The 20,688-nt window shown below is 41.1% G+C and overlaps 1 protein-coding gene across 1 annotated transcript in view; it reads right to left on the bottom strand.

Moving 5' to 3' along the window:
• Positions 1 to 16,462, bottom strand: part of LOC306874753 (CUGBP Elav-like family member 5) — a gene marked incomplete at its 5' end in the record, with an annotated part of 220,231 nt that extends 203,769 nt beyond the window's left edge. The window contains one exon of the mRNA XM_079424988.1: positions 16,060 to 16,462. Within this exon, the coding sequence (XP_079281114.1) occupies positions 16,060 to 16,462 (403 nt within the window). The remainder of the gene's footprint in view (positions 1 to 16,059) is intronic.
• Positions 16,463 to 20,688: the final 4,226 nt, after the last annotated feature.

The raw sequence follows: 20,688 nt of genomic DNA, 5'->3' as shown, positions 1-20,688 counted from the left end.
TTCACTAGTGGACACGTTCAGATGTCTTGGGAAACAATTTCTCCTGACTCACAAAAGTCAAATGTAGCTACCGCCAGCGAAAAACGTGCCTCTCTCTTCCAGGACAGAAATGACATCTAACCCCTGTGCTAATAAGCAATCACACAGACAGAGGCCCATGAGGCCTGCGAGTCTGAGGAATGGTGTAGAGCTTCATGGGCAGGTAGAGAGGCATAGCAGTAATTAAGCAAGCTGAATTGAAGGTGCCGCTCCCTCCCTCCGCTCCTGACAGCCCCCATCTGCTGTTTTTTTATTTTTAAATAGTAAAAGCCAAGCCATCGCACCACTGTTCCTGCCCCCCCCTTTATTGTGTGCAAGCCCTGAACTGTGAGGTGCCTATTAAGCGCGAAGGTCTTGGTGCTAAATCTGCTTCCGTGCCCCCATTTCTCCACGTTCTCGCCTGAGCACTTTGCAACTTCGCGAGCAGTCCCGTCATTCACACCTCCCACTCTTTCCCGACACGTTCAAGTTTAGCTCTGAGAACAAAGGACTGAATTTATAACTGCTGTGCAGTTACTCGAAAAAAATAAATAAGGCTGTGCTGATTCAATCATGCGCTTTAGCATTTGTCGACTTTTGTCGACATCTCAATATGTTGTATCAATACTTTAGATCAATGTATCCATATATTTTTTTTTATGTATTTTATGTATCAGTTTTGGTTTGCAATAATCACATAATTTTGCCTTCAATACTTTTCATTTTTGTCTTTTACTTACCAAAATCCATTTGTAAGCACGTTGAAACTGAAACATCTTGAAACTGAATCGAACATGAGAATGAATTGCGTTATGATGTGAGAGATCATGCAGAATAAATGGTTAATGGCTGACCAGAGAAAAAATGAAAAAAAAAAATAATAATTTGTGATAAGTCTAAATCTCAAGAAAACTAACTCCCTTTATATGAGAAAATGAAGTTTAGATGTCAAGAAAACAACCTTTATGTTATGTTGAGCTCAAAAGAAAACAAAAAAATAATGCATGGCTGTCACGGTTCACTTATTCATTGCTTCCTTCTCGTCCCATGTTATTGTCATGTGCGTGTGTGTTGATGTGTGTGTGGGCGTGACCTAGCCATCACAGCTGATCAGCGCCTCGGCTGAGGCTCATTAGCAGTGCCAGCTGCAGCTCATTCACGCACCTATAAATACTCACCTGTTTCTCCTCTCCATTGTCAGATCGTTTGTTGATGTCTTCACGGATTATCCTGTACCTGTTCCTGTCGTCATTGACAACGACTCCAGACAGCAGCACGGATCAACAGAGTTCGTATAGTGTTGCTGTGTTTCTCGTTACTCGTCTGGATACTTCACTCTTCACCTGCAGATCCGTCTCATCTCACCATTCATTCTGTGTTGTCCATCGAGATCCCTGCGCCACTGATCTTCACCGTGCTCTGTGTGTTATCTGACTTTTACTTTACTAATAAAGTACTATCACTCGCCAACTTGCTTCCTCCCAGTTTGTCATGACAGAACGATCTGACCCGTCGATGGAAGCAGCGAGTGCATCAGCAAATTCCCTGGAGGAGTTTATCACCCAGAGTATTAGCAGAATGGACTCCCAGGAGGCGAGCCTGAATAACACGGGTCGTGCTATTCAGGCTCTAGTGGCGCAGGTGTCCGAGCTCACCCAACAGTTTCAACATCTGCGTGTCCCCACTGCGCCACCCACGCCGCCAGTCCTTCCCATCCCACCTGAGAACCTCTTCCAGTCAGAGCCTCGGCTGCCCGTTCCCGAGTCTTACTCCGGAGAACCCAGTTTTTGCCGGGCCTTCCTCACATGGTGTTCCATGCATTTTTCCTTGCAGCCCAGAACGTTCAGTGCGGAACGAACGAAGGTTGTATTCGTGCTGACACTTCTGACTGGGAGAGCGGCACTATGGGGAACGGCGGTGTGGGAGAACCAGGATCCATGCTGCACCTCGTTCCAGGCACTATCCGAGGAGATGAAGCGGGTGTTCGAACGTGCCGTCACCGGGAAGGAAGCGGCCAGAATGCTCGCCGATCTTCGCCAGGGTGAGAGATCGATCTCTGATTATTCCATCGAGTTCCGGACCCTGGCGGCAGAGTGTCGCTGGAACGAGGAGGCGCAGTGGGACATGTTCCTGCATGGGCTGGCTGACCGCGTCCAGAAGGAGATCTACGTCCTGGACCTCCCTACCACTCTTAATGGACTAGTAGATCTGGCATTAAGGGTTGACGCACGATTATTTAGAGTCGAGCGACGCGTCCCTTCCTGCCGAGTTCCTGGAGGGGCTGAGAAGCAGCGGTTCAGCGACGGGGACGTGGTCAGCCCCACCTACAATCACGAGCCCATGCAGGTAGGACGGGCTCGGCTCTCCCGGGAGGAGAAAGAGAGGCGGAGATCCCAGGGTCTCTGCTTATATTGTGGTGGGGCAGGACACTACCTGAACAAATGCCCAGTAAAAGACCAAGCCCGATAGTAACTGTGAGGCTACTATCGGGTGGGATCTCCGCCGAGAAGACCTCATCATCCTCGTCGACCCTCCTCCCGGTAAGACTAAGATGGGCAACACATTCCTTTGATTGTCAAGCACTACTGGACTCTGGGGCGGAAGATAATTTCCTGGACTACACGTTTGCACATGAACTTCAGATCCCCATCAAACCACTTACACACAAGATATCTGTCCACGCCCTTAACGGTCTTGAACTCCCCACTATTTCTTTTACCACTGGACCCGTCACTCTCATCACATCAGGCAATCACACTGAAACCATCTCCTTCTTGATCATGGACTCTCCCCTTGCACCTGTCGTTCTCGGTCACCCCTGGCTCATCCGTCACAATCCCAAAATAGACTGGCACCAGAAATCCATCATGGCTTGGAGCAATAGATGTTATGAGTCCTGTCTAGTGTCTACCTGTTCGTCTGTTTCTGTTTCTGTTTTTCAGGAGGAGGTGGTGGATTTGTCTAACGTGCCCGCAGAGTACCAGGACCTGAGGGAAGTGTTCAGTAAGTCTCAAGCAGCTTCTCTTCCTCCGCATCGTCCTTACGACTGTGCCATAGATTTACTGCCAGGTACGTCTCCGCCTAAGGGCAAGTTATATTCGCTTTCTGTTCCTGAAAGAGAGGATATGGAGAAATATATTTCTGATTCTCTAGCATCTAAGTTCATCCGCCCTTCCTCTTCTCCAGCAGGGGCGGGGTTCTTTTTTGTGGGGAAGAAGGACGGGTCTCTGCGTCCTTGCATTGATTACCGGGGGTTGAACAACATCACGGTAAAGAATACTTATGCTTTGCCGTTGATGTCTTCAGTTTTCGAGAGGTTGCAGGGAGCGTCAATTTTCACAAAATTGGATTTACGTAATGCCTATCATTTGGTCCGCATAAGGAAGGGGGATGAGTGGAAGACTGCTTTTAACACCCCCAGGGGGCATTTTGAATATTTGGTCATGCCCTTCGGGCTGTCCAACTCCCCGGCGGTCTTCCAGGCACTCGTCAATGACGTGCTGCGAGATATGGTAGATCAGTTCCTATATGTCTACCTGGATGACATATTGATTTTTTCTTCATCTCTCCAGGAACATGTGCAGCACGTACGGCGAGTGCTTCAGAGGTTGCTAGAGAATGGGCTTTTTGTCAAGGCGGAGAAATGCGCTTTTCATGCACAGTCTGTTCCTTTTCTAGGGTACATCATTTCGTCTGAGGGAGTGCGCATGGATCCTGAAAAGGTTAAGGCTGTGGTGGAGTGGCCAAGTCCAGATTCCCGTAAGGCCCTACAGAGGTTTCTGGGGTTCGCCAACTTCTACTGGCGTTTTATTCGCAACTTCAGCCAACTAGCCGCGCCTCTGACTGCCTTGACCTCCCCCAGAACTACGTTCAGGTGGTCTAACACAGCTGAGGCTGTGTTTACCAAACTGAAGGGCCGCTTTGTTTCAGCCCCCATCCTCATAGCCCCTGATTCCTCACGTCAGTTTGTGGTGGAGGTCGACGCGTCAGAGGTGGGGGTAGGCGCAGTGTTATCCCAGCGCTCTTCCACAGACGACAAGATACACCCCTGCGTGTTTTTATCCCATCGTTTATCACCGGCCGAATGTAATTACGACATTGGTAACAGGGAGTTGTTGGCAGTCAAGCTAGCGTTGGAGGAGTGGCGTCATTGGTTGGAAGTGTCGGGGGTACCTTTTATCGTCTGGACCGATCACAAGAACCTAGAATATATTAGAACTGCCAAAAGATTGAACCCCAGGCAGGCTCGGTGGGCACTTTTTTTCTGTCATTTTGATTTTTCTCTCTCGTACCGCCCGGGTTCCAAGAACATCAAACCTGACTCTTTATTGCACATTTTTGACCGTTCCGAACGCCCGTCTACTCCCGAGTGCATTTTACCTGAGACTCTGTTTGTCTCCGCTCTCACATGGGAGGTCGAGTCGAAGGTCAAGGTGGCCTTAGAAGGGGTAACGCCTCCGCCCGGTTGCCCACCGAATCGGTTATTTGTGCCTGAGGGTTTACGGTCAGACGTTATTCAGTGGGGGCATTGTTCCAACGTGGCTTGTCATCCAGGAGTCAATCGTACGAATTTTTTGGTTAAGCAACGATTCTGGTGGCCACGTATGGCTCGCGACGTTCACAGTTTTGTTTTGGCTTGCTCGGTTTGTGCCACTGGTAAGACTTCCAATCGACCCCCAGATGGGTTACTTCAACCGCTGCCCGTCCCTTCGAGACCCTGGTCCCATATCGCGCTAGATTTTATTACCGCCCTCCCGCCCTCTCAGGGCAACACGGTCGTTTTGACTGTGGTGGACCGGTTCTCGAAGGTGGCCCATTTCATCCCCTTGCCCAAATTACCCTCAGCCAAGGAGACAGCGTTGACCGTCGTAAACCACGTCTTTCGCTTACATGGCCTCCCGGTGGACGTGGTTTCTGACAGGGGACCCCAGTTTGTGTCCAAATTTTGGCGAGAGTTTTGTAAATTACTGGGAGCGACTGTTAGTCTGTCCTCAGGGTTTCATCCCCAGAGCAATGGCCAAACCGAGAGAGCCAACCAAGATTTGGAAAGGGCGCTACGATGTTTGGTCTCCAAGAATCCTTCCTCTTGGAGTCAGCAACTGTCTATGGTGGAGTACGCCCACAATGCGTTGCCAGTGTCGTCCACGGGCCTATCTCCGTTTGAATGTAGTTTAGGTTACCAGCCACCAATTTGTCCCAGTCTGGAATCCGAAGTCGCGGTCCCCTCCGCCCACGCCTTTGTCCTGAGGTGTCACCACACTTGGACTAGAGCCCGTGAGACTCTACTCCAAGTGGGGGCGCGCACCAAGGCTAAAGCCGATCGCCACCGTCTTTCACGTATCCAAAATTAAACCCGTGTTTCATTCTACTATTAATCCGCCAGCCCCAGTTCCCCCCCCCCCCCCCCCCCGCCGCGACTCGTAGACGGGGAGCCCACATTTTCGGTAAATCGCATTCTGGACTCAAGACGGAGGGGACGCGGATTTCAGTACTTGGTGGACTGAGAGGATTACGGTCCGGAGGAGAGAAGTTGGGTACCTGCTAGAGACATACTGGATCACTCTCTTATCGATGATTACAATCGACAGGTAGGTGAACCTGGGAACGCCAGGAGGCGTTCTTAGGAGAGGGGTACCATCACGGTTCACTTATTCATTGCTTCCTTCTCGTCCCGTGTTATTGTCATGTGCGTGTGTGTTGATGTGTGTGTGGGCGTGACCTAGCCATCACAGCTGATCAGCGCCTCGGCTGAGGCTCATTAGCAGTGCCAGCTGCAGCTCATTCACGCACCTATAAATACTCACCTGTTTCTCCTCTCCATTGTCAGATCGTTTGTTGATGTCTTCACGGATTATCCTGTGCCTGTTCCTGTCGTCATTGTTGATCCGTGCTGCTGTCTGGAGTCGTTGTCAGAGTTCGTATAGTGTTGCTGTGTTTCTCGTTACTCGTCTGGATACTTCTCTCTTCACCTGCGGATCCGTCTCATCTCACCATTCATTCTGTGTTGTCCATCGAGATCCCTGCGCCACTGATCTTCACCTTGCTCTGTGTGTTATCTGACTTTTACTTTACTAATAAAGTACTATCACTCGCCAACTTGCTTCCTCCCAGTTTGTCATGACAATGGCCTCATAAGGCTTCTGTATTATAATGCATCGCGATTTGTACAAAGTGTATCGTTTTGATTAATGCAATTACAGTATTTTGTACTGCAAGTAAGAGGAGCTAATATCACTGATCAAGTACTAAAAAAGGTCATTTAAAGGGATAGTTCACCCCATAATGAAAATTCTGTCATTAATTACTCACCCTTATGACATTCCAAACCCGTAAGACCTTTGTTCATCTTCAGAAGATATTTTTGATGAAATCGGAGAGCTATCGGACCCTCCATAGACAGCAACACGGCTGAAACGTTCCTAGGTCCAGAAACTTAGTAAATACATCGGTAAAACAGTCAATGTGACATCAGTGGCTCAAATGCTACGAAAATACTTTTTTTTTTTTTTTTTTGTGCAATGAAAACAAAATTATTTACTCAACCATTCTTCTCCCCCGAGTTGTCTTCCGCCATTTTGGAGAGTACCTAAGAACGTATTTGACGTACTCAGTGTTGTTTACGTTCGGGGGAGAAAGCGCGCGCATGAACATAATCTGCATATTAAACATTGTTTACGCTTCGGGGAAAGTGTGCGTATGCATTGTTATACTCTCTAAAATGGCGGAAGACATAACTCGGGGGAGAACAATGGTTGAGTAAATTGTTATTTTTGTTTTCTTTGCGCAAAAAAAAAGTATTCTCGTAGCGTCGCAAAACTGAAGTTGAGCCACTGATGTCACATGGACTGTTTTACCGATGTATTTACTACGATTCTGGACTTGGGAACATTTCAGTTGTGTTCCTGTCTATGGAGGGTCAGATACCTCTCTGATTTCATCAAAAATATCTTAATTTATGTTCCGAAGATGAACAAAGGTCTTACGGGTTTGGAACGACATGAGGGTGAGTAATTAATGACAGAATTTAAATTTTGGGGTGAACTAACCCTTTAAGTATCTAAATATGTGCGCGCAATGTGCCGCTATTATAATTGTGATTTTACTCCAAACTTAATTGCATCTGCATTATGATTTTTAAGAGATCATTAAGATTTAATAGTTAATGGGTGACCAGATGGTCCTCAGTGCAGAACACAAGATCCAGGGGGGATCCAGGGGGTGTGGTTGGATCTAGATTCAACTCCTCCCACCTTACATATACCTAAACCTTCCCGTCTCCACCCTCTGATCCCTAAATCCAGCCATCCCCACCCCTAAACCTACCCAATTCCACCCCCTAGATGTGGATCCAACCCCGCCCCCTGGATCTTTGTTCTGCAGTGAGGGGCTACTGAGAGAAATTGTGAGAGACTGTTTTGTTTTCTTTGTTTTTTTTTGGGGGGGGGGGGGGCTAGATTTCAGAAAAACAACCTCTTTTATGTGAAAATTAAGTTTAGATGTAAAGAAAACAACTTTTGTTGTTGGCCTCTTAACGCTTCCATTTTATTGTGAAGCAGTTTACTAAATTGTACAAAGAGTAGCATCTTTTGTGTTGTAGCTAAGAGGAGCTAATAAAACTGATTATAGTAAAAAAAATTTATGTAAATATGTGCTGCTAGCATTCGTGCATTACAACAAGTGAACATTTCTCGTGAACGAGCTCAGCAATCGATGCCACTTTCAGTGTCACTCGCAGTTACCATGTATCATGTAAAACGCTGTTAATTCATAGACCACCTTCCATGAAAAAAACGCATGAGGGCTTGATTTCCTTCTAAACTCTCTCACAGTCACTGTCCAGACAACAATATTGTCCCTGCCCTCACCTAATTACTTTGTAATGAGTCTTGTAATATAAGCGGTGCGCTAGCGTAACCTGTAAACCTTAATTAAGGCAGCCACCTTTAAATGTGCTCAACCTCAATGTACCAGAGAAAAGCTATACGCACATCACCTAACATGGAGCTGTAGCGGCAAAAAAATATATTTCTGAAATTTTATGTTTGTATTATTCAGAACTAATAAATGAAAGTCAAATCAGTCAAATTACACATTAAACACTTATCACAGTTCTGTTTGATACCATATAAAAAAATTGACAAACAAAATTCGCAACTGTATAAATAGTGTACAATTTTGGACTATCGCAACTGTGGATATGAAAAAGCACCAATGCATACTGAAGAGTAGCTTCCTAATACATATGCAAAACTTTTTTGTCATGGCAAGACTCAAATAGATCTAGATCAGCTATTGTGTTGTGAATATGAAATATGGTGGGGTGACACTGTGTCTTGCGGCATTCTGGGAAGTCCTCAGCCAGAAACGCTCTGATGGTGCACTGAGTACAAGAAGTGTGCGACGGAACAAAGACACTTCCTCAGAAGGCTACATCTGTTTCTCCTCCTCTCACTCTCTCTTTCGGTCTTCCGAGGATGGCTGGCATGCAAGCAGTGATGCCAGCAGTGGCAGCTTAACCTATTTTCGGAAATACCACAGATTTCTATTAATAGCCCTGCTGAGCAGCAGGCCTCTCTGCACATCCCCAACAGGTCCCACAAACTCACTGATAACATCCTCTCCCAGATCACCTTTCAGCCATGCTCATGTTGTAGCATCACTTTTCAATACTAAAATAAAAACAATAACCATATTCAAAAACGTTCTGGGCTGTAAAAGGAATATTGCGATAAAGCAATCTGGGAAAGATTCTGGAGAAATCCATCTACTTCCAAGTACATGTGATATCACAGAAAGAAGATAGTTAAGAAAAAGTTACTATACTGACATCTTCAACATCTTAGTATTCTATATGAACATCATAAAATTTAAACTCTTAAAAATTTTTACCAATCCTCTATTGTGTGTTTTTCAGCCAGTGGGTTGCAAACTATCCTTATGATTGCGTACAGCTAACAAGACTCATTACCAACTTTTGCAAGTGTAGAGAAAACTTGCTTTAAACGTAAGCATTAAATCATCATCATGTATGAATCAAACTTTATGATATTTTACGAAAAATAGTCAAACTGACATGGACAGGTTGTGCAACACTCTAGAAAATAAAAAAGTACAACCCAAATTGGCTAGTTAGCAACTTTTAAAAGTGCAAGGGAAATTCTCTAATTTTTGGTTGTTAACATCAAGGTATCAAGTCATCAAGTATCTAATAAAATTTTACGGTATTCTGCGAAAAATTATGCGCCATTGGTAAAAGTTAGTCAAACTGACATTGGACTGGTTGCGCAACTCACTAGAAAAAATTTGAATAAAATTACTGAAAATAAAACTCAACTGGACTCGTTATCAACTTTTAAAAGTGTGAAGAAAATGTTTTCCATATTTTTTGTAGCTGATGACAAAGTTTTCATGTATCTAGTCAAACTTTATTGTATCCTTTGCAAAATTGTGCTATTGGTAAAAGCTAGTCAAACTGACATTGGACAGGTTGTGCATCACCCTAGTAAAACAGGAATAAAATTATGCAAAATAAAAGAAAATACCACCCAGCCAGTCTTTCCATATTTATTGTTGATGACATCAACAATGCATCTAATCAAACTCTATGATATTCTGAAAAAAAAAAAAAGATCTATGTTTTGTGTCAAACATTATATGTTTTGTCAGCTGAAAACCATTAAAAGCCAATGAAGAAAGCAAACTCAATCTAAAACTAAAAAGAAATGTTAATTTCTGTTGGGGTTATTCATCAATATTAAAATGACTATTACGATACCAATTTTGGTATTGTGTTGGTTTGTTGTTCAGCAAAACCAGTTCAGAACCACTGATCTATGCACATTATGCACATGTCTTATATTGTAATACTCTCAACATCGTGATGGTGTCCCACGTCCCCCCCTCCTTCATATTAAATCCTTTTGTATCCACCCTCTCCTGTCTGCCGGGGTGGATCTGGCTCTCCCATCCTGTCAGAAAGGCCCGTCACTCCGCCGGTGCCTCCGGATTAAAGGCACCATTTGTTTTCAGTGGTTCTGACAATCTCTCCATCGCTCTCAGTCTGTTCATCTATTGTGCTTAGCCTTCTGCCTTACTGTCATTTTTCCCTGTCCACTCCAGCTCTGTGTGTGTGTGTGTGTGTGTGTCTGTGTGTGTGTGTGTGTGTGTGTGTGTGTGTGCATGGCATTTGTCACAACTCTCTGACTGACATAATGGCCATACCCTCCTTCCTAAGATCAAAGGAAGTGGAAAAAGGCTTTTCTGCTCAAATTCCAACGAGGTATTTACATATTTCCAAGCCGTTCTCATCAACGGCAGCAGAATCCTTCTATCGCTGTTCATTAGTCAACCGTGCTGAGTGTTGATTTATTTTCCTCTTGACAATAAATCTTTAGTTCAGGAAGCTCAAAAAACATGAACAACAGTTCGACTGCAGGAAATGTCGGAAAGAACAGTCATTTCGGTGTATCATACATTTCATTCTCTGTCGTCATTCTCCCTTTCCCTCCATAAAAAATGGCACCTCTGGACTGACCTTGTAAATGTTTACTGCACAAAACAGTAAACAGAAAAGAGTAACTAATAAGCTTTATCCCTGAGAATTTACCTCCATTTTGAAATGGTCCAAGAAAATCTAAGTAATTTTATAGCATTACCAAAAAATAACTCGCTGAATAAAACATCTTAAACCAGCTGGTGCAGGCTGGTTTCTCTGCAATGCCAATATACAACTGGTTTTTCAGGCTGACCAGCTGAAAAATTGGCAAAATCCCTCTAAAATTAGCACTAAAACTAGTCTGGGAGACGAGCTAAGCAGCTAAGACTGGATTTTTTTCAACAGGTAATGACTGTTTTCAAACAGGTTTTGTAACCACTTCCCCCATTTGCCATTGGTCAGCCAAAGAGACTTACACCAGTGGTTGTGCTAATGTTACTATAGCTATGTTTTCTTCACACTGTTTTTATGTGCATTTTGATGTATTGCGTCAGAAGCGAGTGATGGAAATGGCAAATAAAAAAAAAAAATTTAAATCTCTTAATTTGCAAAAAAAAAGTTTTTACGCTCACTTGAGGTGGTTTTTGACTTGTACAAAAAAGAGTCAATGCGAATAATGAGCGATGGAAACACATCTACTGAATGCATTTCTCCATGGGCATCAAAAAAGTCATGTGACTTTGCATGATGGGACGGGATAACTTGACTAACCAGCAGACCGGTCTCATTGCACAGCATCTCAAATGTTGTTATGGTCATTCTGAAATTCCTGAGCAAAGTCTGTCGTCAAAGTATTTCTGTATAACTGGTATCAACAGGTATCCACCTCCGAAAGCATTGACCGCATTTATTGTGTTTCATCTGCTCGCTCTGAGGCACAAGTAATTTATCATATATAAAAATTATTATATTCAGTTACTTCTACTTTTCTTAGCGATATTTAGATAATAATATCCTACAGCAGTGAGTAATGTTTTTGAATTACAGAGCAATCTGGTTAAGCAGCACAAAACAGAGAGAATCGGGTGGACTTTTCTATTAGCAAGCACAACAGACATTATGACACATTTGAAGACCAGCTTATTATCCGCCATAAAAATGGTCACAAGAGAGAGATTCACAACATCTTAGAATAGCGCATCAATAATTTTGCTTTTGTGTTTTATGCTCAATCCACAAAACGGACGTGTTACGGAAGGTCACTGAACATTTTTCCACAAAGGGCTGTCTAGAATGCTCTACTGTAAGTGCCATCTCCTAATGAATGGTAATGGCCTTAAAAAAACACATTTTCCACCTAAAAAGAAAAATAACCTTCTGCACGTGGAGGAAAGTCCAAAAGCAGGTAATAGGAGATAAGTGGCCAGTTCACATGAAAAGACAAGTAGCTCAAAGCAAAGCTTGCTGATAGAGGAGGGAACATCTCATCCTGACATTCAGAGCTAAGGTTCCTGCCAGGAGAGCTGCTGAAGCACTGCATTTTTTATGAATCGGCCTTGTTGCGTATTATAGTATTTACAGATGTTTGCGACTTTGGACTGTCAGACTTTTAAAGAAGCCATTTGACATTTCAGCCAATGGCATCCTCTAATTTAAAACCTAATGAAAATAACTCAGTTGCATATTTATTCATTGGTTGACATGTTTCCTAATTAAACTTGGGAAGTTGGGACGAAACATTATCATCAAAAGGCTTGCAGCGTTTAGTTAAAAACTACAATTTACTACTTTAGACCATTTTGTACAAAAAAAAATATATATATATATATATAAATATTTTTGGTCAACTTGACCAAAACTGTGAATTGCAAATGTGTTTATATCATTTAAACTTTTACAAAGTCTGAAAACTAATAGACATTAGGCTACTAAAAAAACAACACTCCAATTTCGATTTAATGGGGTTTTACTAGAAAACAAGAAAATAAAATAGACTAAAAAATCTTTGTTAGGAAGTGTACTTATCCAAATGAATTTTCAAATATGAAAATGCTGCTATGAACCCAACATTGGTTCCTGGTAAACCATACAAAATATCTAATCTTCCTATTAATAAGGGAGTTGTGATGTCATTTTTCTGCAAGGCCTTGAAACAGTCTCAATCCTATCTTAACTTTTTTAATACTGGAAATAGCATAAAACCGCTTTCAAATCACTGTCCAACAAGGTTAGCTTTACATTTATAAGCACTGAACCTGTCAACAGCTTGGCTTTCAGCTTTTGCAAGGACCCCTGTTAAATCCATTCGCTTGGGAAAAGACAGAAATTAAAATTGTTTAATGCTTCATAAGATTATTTCGAAGATGTCTATCGTATCTCTCAATCCCTCATAAATGCATTAGCACAATAGGTCCCTTGAAAGCAGTTAAAGATTGACACTCTATAGTGGCAGATGTGAATGGAGCCGCATTAAGCACAGACAATCAGACAGCATCAGGTTTATGTCCAAAGAACCTTGTATATGTTTGTGTATAGTGTTCAAATGTTCTCCATGCCTTTTGTATTGTAAGCTTGTGCAAGCTTATCCTTGGACATCTTCACCTGCAGAGTGCAAAATGTGCGTAAGAGGCTTTCAAAGCAAAGCAACAATAGTCTATTTATTCTAAACGCAGCAAGAGATCTATATACCACACTCACGTATACAATTACAAACACAGCATAGCAAGTGTCTCAAGCTTTACAGGCAAATCTGTGAGTGAAAAACCCATTTCCAAATCCATACTAAATAAAAAAAACTTTAATAAAATGCTGAGCTCAACTGATCACAGCTGAAAAGCCTGAAGGGGAAAGGATCACCTGTTAATACAAATCAAGAGACAGCAATTGTTAGGCCCGTTGAACAGGACCTCATAATAGCTGTTCATACTGAACACCGCAGGCTAAGATGACTACAGCATGCTTTAATTGCAAAGAAGCAGCCACTGTAGAGGGACAAACCAAGTCATCCGAACGACCGCAACCTCAGACAATAACTACAGTTACTAATCCTCCTCCATCATTATGGTCATGGTTTATTACCACGCTTAGCAAACTAATGCTGTGTTTTCCTGAGTGGATTAGCAAGCTGACTTAGCGCCGAAACATGTTCCCCACTCTGAAACCTACATATGATCCCTTTAGTCCGGTGAACCCTTTAAAACAGAACTTAATAATCAAACAGATGCACAAATATCTTGTTTTGCCCTTGTCTTCAGTTAAATTTTGTGGATTGCGTATACAAACAGTAGACTCTTCCCAATGAGTACTGGCATAAACACAAAACATTTGTGCTCATTTCTGATGTTTCGGCTAAAAAAAAACAACATTTAAACAACCTTGGGGTCTACATCACCAATGCAGTCCATATTGAGACTACGCGCAAGACTCCACAATCTCTATAAGCTAACAAAAAGTGTATGTAAATATTTGCTGACTAGTTCTTATCTTCACATCCCCTCATAGAATAATACATAAGATGAAAATAAATTCCATCCTGAAGAACCAATTCTCTGTGCAATCCTTTAGAACTCATATTCAGTTCCTGTCCCAAAGGCAGCAGCATCACAAGTATAATCAGGTTGTTTAGGATGAAAAAAAAAATTGGGCCTATGATGTTGTAATCTGGCACTGACAGGACGTTCAACTAATATGCTATTCAGTAGTGATGTCAATTTGTAAGTCTTCAGGAATAACCTACAGGCTTTAAAAATAGTGTGTGTGGGGGGTATTTTTTTATATAAAAAAAATATCACATCCTTGTTTATTACCAAATTGCATTTTGAGAAAACGGTGGTTTCAAAATCCACATCTGAGGTACAATTGTGCATAATTTATGCATAACACAATGTCTGAAGTATTATTAAGCACAGACCTTATTTTACTTATAAATGGAAAATCACGTTTTTAAAACCCCATTGGAAATTCCTAAGGGAACCCAATGGCTTGAAAATGCTAATTCTCTTCTGGATTTAGCACTACAAACTGAAAAGCTCTGTATTGTACACGTCTAATTGATGGGACTGTTCAGCTCACAGTAATGCACTAGATAAGGTGTATCCACATAGACTTGACATCTGTCAATGCCCAAGAGAACCATCATTATTGAGGAACAGTCAACTCAGATTGGATCCTCCCTGGTATTTCTGTCTTGTATTATTTGCTGCACAAGTTAATACCTCAAATTGTATAACAACTTACATGTCACCATTGATGCCATTTGATCAAAGAAGGACAGGCACGCGAGTGCCATTTCTCGTCAGAATTGGCGCGCTTTCATAACGGTCGACTTGTGGGTAAGTAACTTTCTTTAGTTCCCTCTGAAAGGGCACATTTTGTCATACGCATATCCTCTAGAGCTAAACCATTTGTCACAGAAACCTAAAATTAAGAACAAAATTAACATTTCACCTCGTTTTCCCCAACTGTTTGGTTTGGTTTAATTTAGCCAAATGAAAACGCACAACTCTCGCCCACGAAATCATTGTATATATTCTCATTACCCTGAGATGTTCAACACAGTTAAACCCCACATGAAGCAAGGCTTCTCACGGGGTAAATATCGTGCATGAATTCTTGGGCAAATAGAGCCTTATTAGCATAATTATAAACACACCAGTGATATGAAGCCTAATAGTAACTGACACTAACGGAGACAAATGCGAATATTCTGTTTCCGACACGTATCGCTTGAGGGGAATAAATTACAAGAACGAGATTATACCAAAACAGAGGTTTAATTTGAGTATTGTCTTTGTTTGAGTATTGTTTGAGTGGGAATAAGTATTCTGTCAAGTAGAACGTCGCGCGCCACAATAGAACGCGCCGTGGTTCTTTATGACGCACAACAGAACGTGTTTTAAGTGCAAATATGATCGGATAAATCAAGCTGCACGTTTTTGTATTCTATTATTATGTGTGCGTGTTTTATTACTCCGGCACCTGTTCGGAGCTTTTAACAGCTCGGTTTTGTAATATGTTGAACAACATTGAACATTTCTCTTGGTAGGCTGTTATATTAATATAGCCAACATATAATCATATTCAAAAGGCCTGTTCATTTGCGAGAACTGCATATGTCAGACTGAACAAGGATGCTCTGGGGTGGTGGGAGTATTTCCCCATTGTAAAAGATGGAAGAGGCAAAAGAAAGTATCTTTAAATATGAATTTTCTTCTAAGCCTCTTTGCCCCAGTTCAAAAATTAAACTGCCATAGAGAAAGGCAAGATTCCCAGCCATATTATATGATGGAAATGCATAATATGCATACAAGCAACAATGCAACGGTTCAAACTGAGAAGTTCTCTCTAAACGATTCAAGTGCAAAATAGTGTCTAAAGTGGTCTGATATTACAGTTTCATCAGAATGTATAGCCTATATGTATTTAATGTTGACATGACAAAAATTATACGTATGATTTATAGTAAATATTACAATAACGCATGCGTCACTAATGGATGATGTACACGAGACAAAATATATATGTTAATTTTTTTTTTTTACATTATTGTAGCCTAGTGTTTACCGCCGCAAAATCACAGACTCTTATTAAGGGAATCACGCGTTTACCTTTGTGCATGCCGGTGTATCGGTCCTTTAATACTGTCAATTCGTGGATTTTCCCAAACTGTTCGAATAATGGTTTCAGGTCTTTTTCCTCAAGGTTCCGCGGTATTTGCCCGATAAAGAGTTTTATGGCATCTTGGTCTTTCATGGTGCCGTTTTCCGGATGAATGGAGATGGATTCTGACCCGTTCATGGGTTTAAATGGGACTTGATCGTACTGGTGCTGGTGCGGGATTAGGAGGAGTGGATGTTGGGTCGGTGCTGCCCCGGGTCCAGTAAAAAGCAGGCTGGAGTAAGCGGGATGGGGCGGCTGTGGGTGCTGCTCCCTTCTTGTCTCAGTCTGAGTGAATCTGGCCATTCTGAGCTGGGAGCAGACTGGATAATAATAATGACAACACACACACATACACATACACACACACTGAGAGCGAGCGAGCAGTCAGCTGGTAACACAGACTTACTTTCTCGGCGCTACACATACACACATTTAGACGAGATGTTTAGGGGTGGGGGAGACGCCGCGCCATTGCTTGCTCCAGAGCGACACCCGGTGGCCAACGCGGGCTATCAGGCCTTCCGTCGGCGTGGATTGCCCGAAAAACACTTTAGTTTTCCTCAGAGTACTTTAATGCTGAATAAAAACTGGACAGCAAAAAGGATTAGATGTTTATGGTCCGGAACGTCCGACAAAAAAGGACGTTCAAGTTCATAAAGCCGCGCTATACAACGCTAAGTTCTGTTTGGAACGCTGCATCCGGGTGGAACACATCCGCAACTAACGAAAATGTATTTGTGATTTAGCTTACTATAATAACAGCACTAGCTGTTTTTGCGGACATCATGTGGATTGACAATCTGTTACTTAAGTGAGGGCATCTATTACTTAATTGTATCACCGATGGCAGTTGTAATTGTATATGTAGAAACGTGTCATGATAGCATCTAAAAGTGCAAGACAGTTAAAGTCATAAACGATGACTAATAAATGTACAGACAAGAATAATGCAATAAACATCAAATTTAACCTGAAACATGTGCATAGCTTTAAAAATAAGAACCAGCTTGAGTAAACATAAAATCACGTGCCCCGTATATCCTACTTCTTACTGGTTTTCACTGTATTTCAAGAGGCATTAACTTGCTTTTTAAAATAAAATTAATGTTTTCACTGTAAATGATAATTCATACTTTCTATTTGCATGTATTTTTCAGATAAATAATGTAATTTTAACTGATGCCTGTCTGCTATTGTAACTTATTTGACAGGTTTAGCTGTATTTACCCTTTTTCATTAATAAATACCTTACCTTTTTAAAGTGTAGTTGCATGATATTGTTTGTAACTTTGAATATGTTAATGTCATTATACACAAATGTGGTAGTTTTTTGTTTTTTGTAAGAAAGGTATCTCAGTATGAATATAGCTTTTGTTACGGGGCTGGAAGGGGCAGAAAACAGTATGGGCCTACACTAAGCAAAGAGTAACCCAAAAAAAAAAACAGCCCTACCACAGTAGTCCCAGGTTATATATATATATGTATATATATAACATGGGAATTTTTTTTTTTTTTGGGGCTTTACAGTAGGCCTTTGACTGTAATGATATACACATCCATAGAGAAAAAAAATACTAGTGCATTTTTGTAAGGGAGGCCATTAGAGAATTAATCTCATATGCAGACATTATCTGTCACTATGGTTACAGTGTTATCCAAGACTGTTCTGAGAATATATGTGGGAACTGACCATAGCTACCTGTCTATGGAGACAGCTTTTGTCTGCAATTAGATATACAACACAACTTGAAAGACTCGTTAGTCATACAGTTGTCAGTCCCAAAAACTGTGTGAATGTAGCTGTATTTTATAAACTAAAACCAAACAGACGTAACAATGAACATTTTGATTTTGTCTTTGTACTTTTTTATTGATAAAACATAGAAGAATGGCCTTTGATCAGGTTGCTTTCATCGGTCAGAATAGCAGCATCTTTAACTGAATCTGTTGTTTAGAGTTGTTATTGAAAGCCTGCTTAGATCTCACTTAATGAGTTCATGTGCCCATATAATCTTAGCATTAGTGGTAAATGGATTTGGCTTGATGTCTGCAATGGAGGGTTCAGAGAGACTATTCTACTCCAGCTCTGATAGCTCTGATAATTTCACTACTTATGATATCCTTGCAGGACATACTAGGATTTTTTTTAGTTAGGCCTGAATAACTGCAAAATATGTATCAATTTCCATGCATATTTCATGTAACCATTCATGCAAAGTCCCAAACAGTTGCTTAATTAACAGAAATTTGTATTTTTTTATGCTGTTCTCTAAAATAGCTGTCACATCGCTACCCTGGTGTGAATGTTGAATTTGTGAAAAGAACAAGAAACACAATGGGCTTTTGTAAACTGACAGTATCAAGGTTTTTAGGAATTCTGTTTTGAGACAAAGCAATTTCATAACTACAAGTGATGGAGTAATATCTGCACTTTATCCTCGTGGCAGGAAGTGGCATTGAACTTTTATATAACTGATCAATACTTCACTCAAAAGGGGCCTTTCAGGAAGATATGTTACAGTAAAAAAAAAACTGCAATATCTCAAGATGAATCAGTTTTGTAATTGTGTGTATTTGTTTTTGATAATCATTTCTTTGATAATAACATCACAGTAATTCACAAGTATCAGTAATTGTCTTGTAAAGCGAAAATCTGTGTGTTTGTAAGAAACAAATAAATCATGAAGATGTTTTTAGCATAAAACTGTTGCTTATGGAGTCCTCTACCCATAATATTGCTTTCTCCAGTAAAACATTGTCTCCTCTGAGTCAAATATGCACCGATCAAACACCATTTACAATCGAAAACAGTCTATAACAATTCTAAATAAATATGTTGGTGGGGATAGTTCAAGGGATAGTTCACCCAAAAATGAAAATTCTGTCATTAAATTACTCACCCTCATGTTGTTCCAAACCTGTAAGAGCTTTCTGAACCTCCACAGACACCAACACAACTGACACGTTCAAGGCCCAGAAAGTTAGTTTAGAACATCATTAAAATAGTCCATGTGAAATCAGTGGTTCAACCGTAATGTTATGAAGCTACGAGAATACTTTTTGTGTGCAAAAGATTCACGAGAGTGCCACGCACGCGTGTGGTGCTGCTGATGAAGGAGGATGGTCTTTCACTGGAGGAAGCATTATTATGGATGATGGGCTCATATTGTGTCCAGAAGCACCAGTTTAAATTTAAAATGCCTTTATGATGGATTTGTTTCTTACAAACACATAGCTTTTCTCTTCACAAGACATTAATTGATGGACTGGAGTTGTGTGGATTACTTGTGGATTATTGTGATGTTTTTATCACCTGTTCAGACTCTCATTCTGACGGCACCCATTCACTGCAGAGGATCCACTGGTGAGCAAGTGATGTATAGTAATGTATAGTAAAAACAAACTCATCTACATCTTGGATGAGCTGCGGGTGAGTACATTTACATTTTTGGGTGAACTACTCCTTTAAGTAAGCAGGTGGTGATGCAGAATGTGGCGGCTATTTTAAGGCCCGAGTTTGATAGAAGTGTGAAGAGTGAGAACTTCCAGTTCATGTGCTTTATTGACCACCACCATTAGTATTTCGCCTGGCTGAGGGGGCGCGACAAGAAATCAATGACACCAGCGCTATTAGCGCAAACTGAAGAAGTAGCATTACAATTTAACGTGCAAGGGTTTTTCAGCCGCTGGTTGTTAAGCACTCAGTGGGTGTGGAGAAGCAGTCAAGCTTGGCCTCCCCAGTCTGCGGTAAGTGGCTGGGGCTCAGGGGAGAGTCGTGGACAGCTGAAGGGGGCACTTAACACACTGTGCCACCGCTAACATGTACAAAGATCAGACACAGCTGCAAAAGTGAGTTCATCTATGATCTCAAGCCCACACTGATGCAACCACACAGCGAAACACTATGTGCTTTCTCTTCCTAAGAGCATATTTCTTATTTTTGAAAGTTGGTTTATGTGAAGAGACATCTCATATGGGAAAAATAAACAAACTTTCAGATATATTTTTGATAAATTATATAATTCTACATATTTTAAATATGCAGATTATGTATTTTAACATTGGAAATATATTTTCTTGGTTCATTTTGATGTATATTTTGAATTAATGTTTTGAAATCCCTTATGCTCACCAATTATTTGATCAAAAATGCAAGCAAAAACAGTAATACTGTGAAATGTTATTCCAAGAACTGTTCTCTATATCAATATATTTTAACATGTATTTATTTCATGATAGCAAAGCTGAATTTTCAGCATCATTACTCCAGTCTTCAGTGTCACTTGATCCTTCAGAAATCATTGTGATTATCCTGATTTGCTCTTCAAAAAACATTTCTTAATATTATCAGTGTATCATATCATTATCAGTTTTATAATTTTGCAGTTATATAAACAGTAATATTACCGTGATTCATTACTCATGTTTCTATATATTTTCAGTCTATGGATTTATTATGTATTTTAAGATTGGAAGTGTATTTTATTCTCTAAATATGAGGGTTTAAACTGTATTTAAATATTATTTGCATATAGTTTGTATATTTTGAATATGTTTTTGGGCAAAAAAAAAAGCAA

The sequence above is a fragment of the Barbus barbus genome (genome assembly GCF_936440315.1).
Source record: "Barbus barbus genome assembly, chromosome: 9".
NCBI classification, from domain to species: Eukaryota; Metazoa; Chordata; class Actinopteri; order Cypriniformes; family Cyprinidae; genus Barbus; species Barbus barbus.
This window is presented reverse-complemented; position numbering and strand designations above follow the sequence as displayed.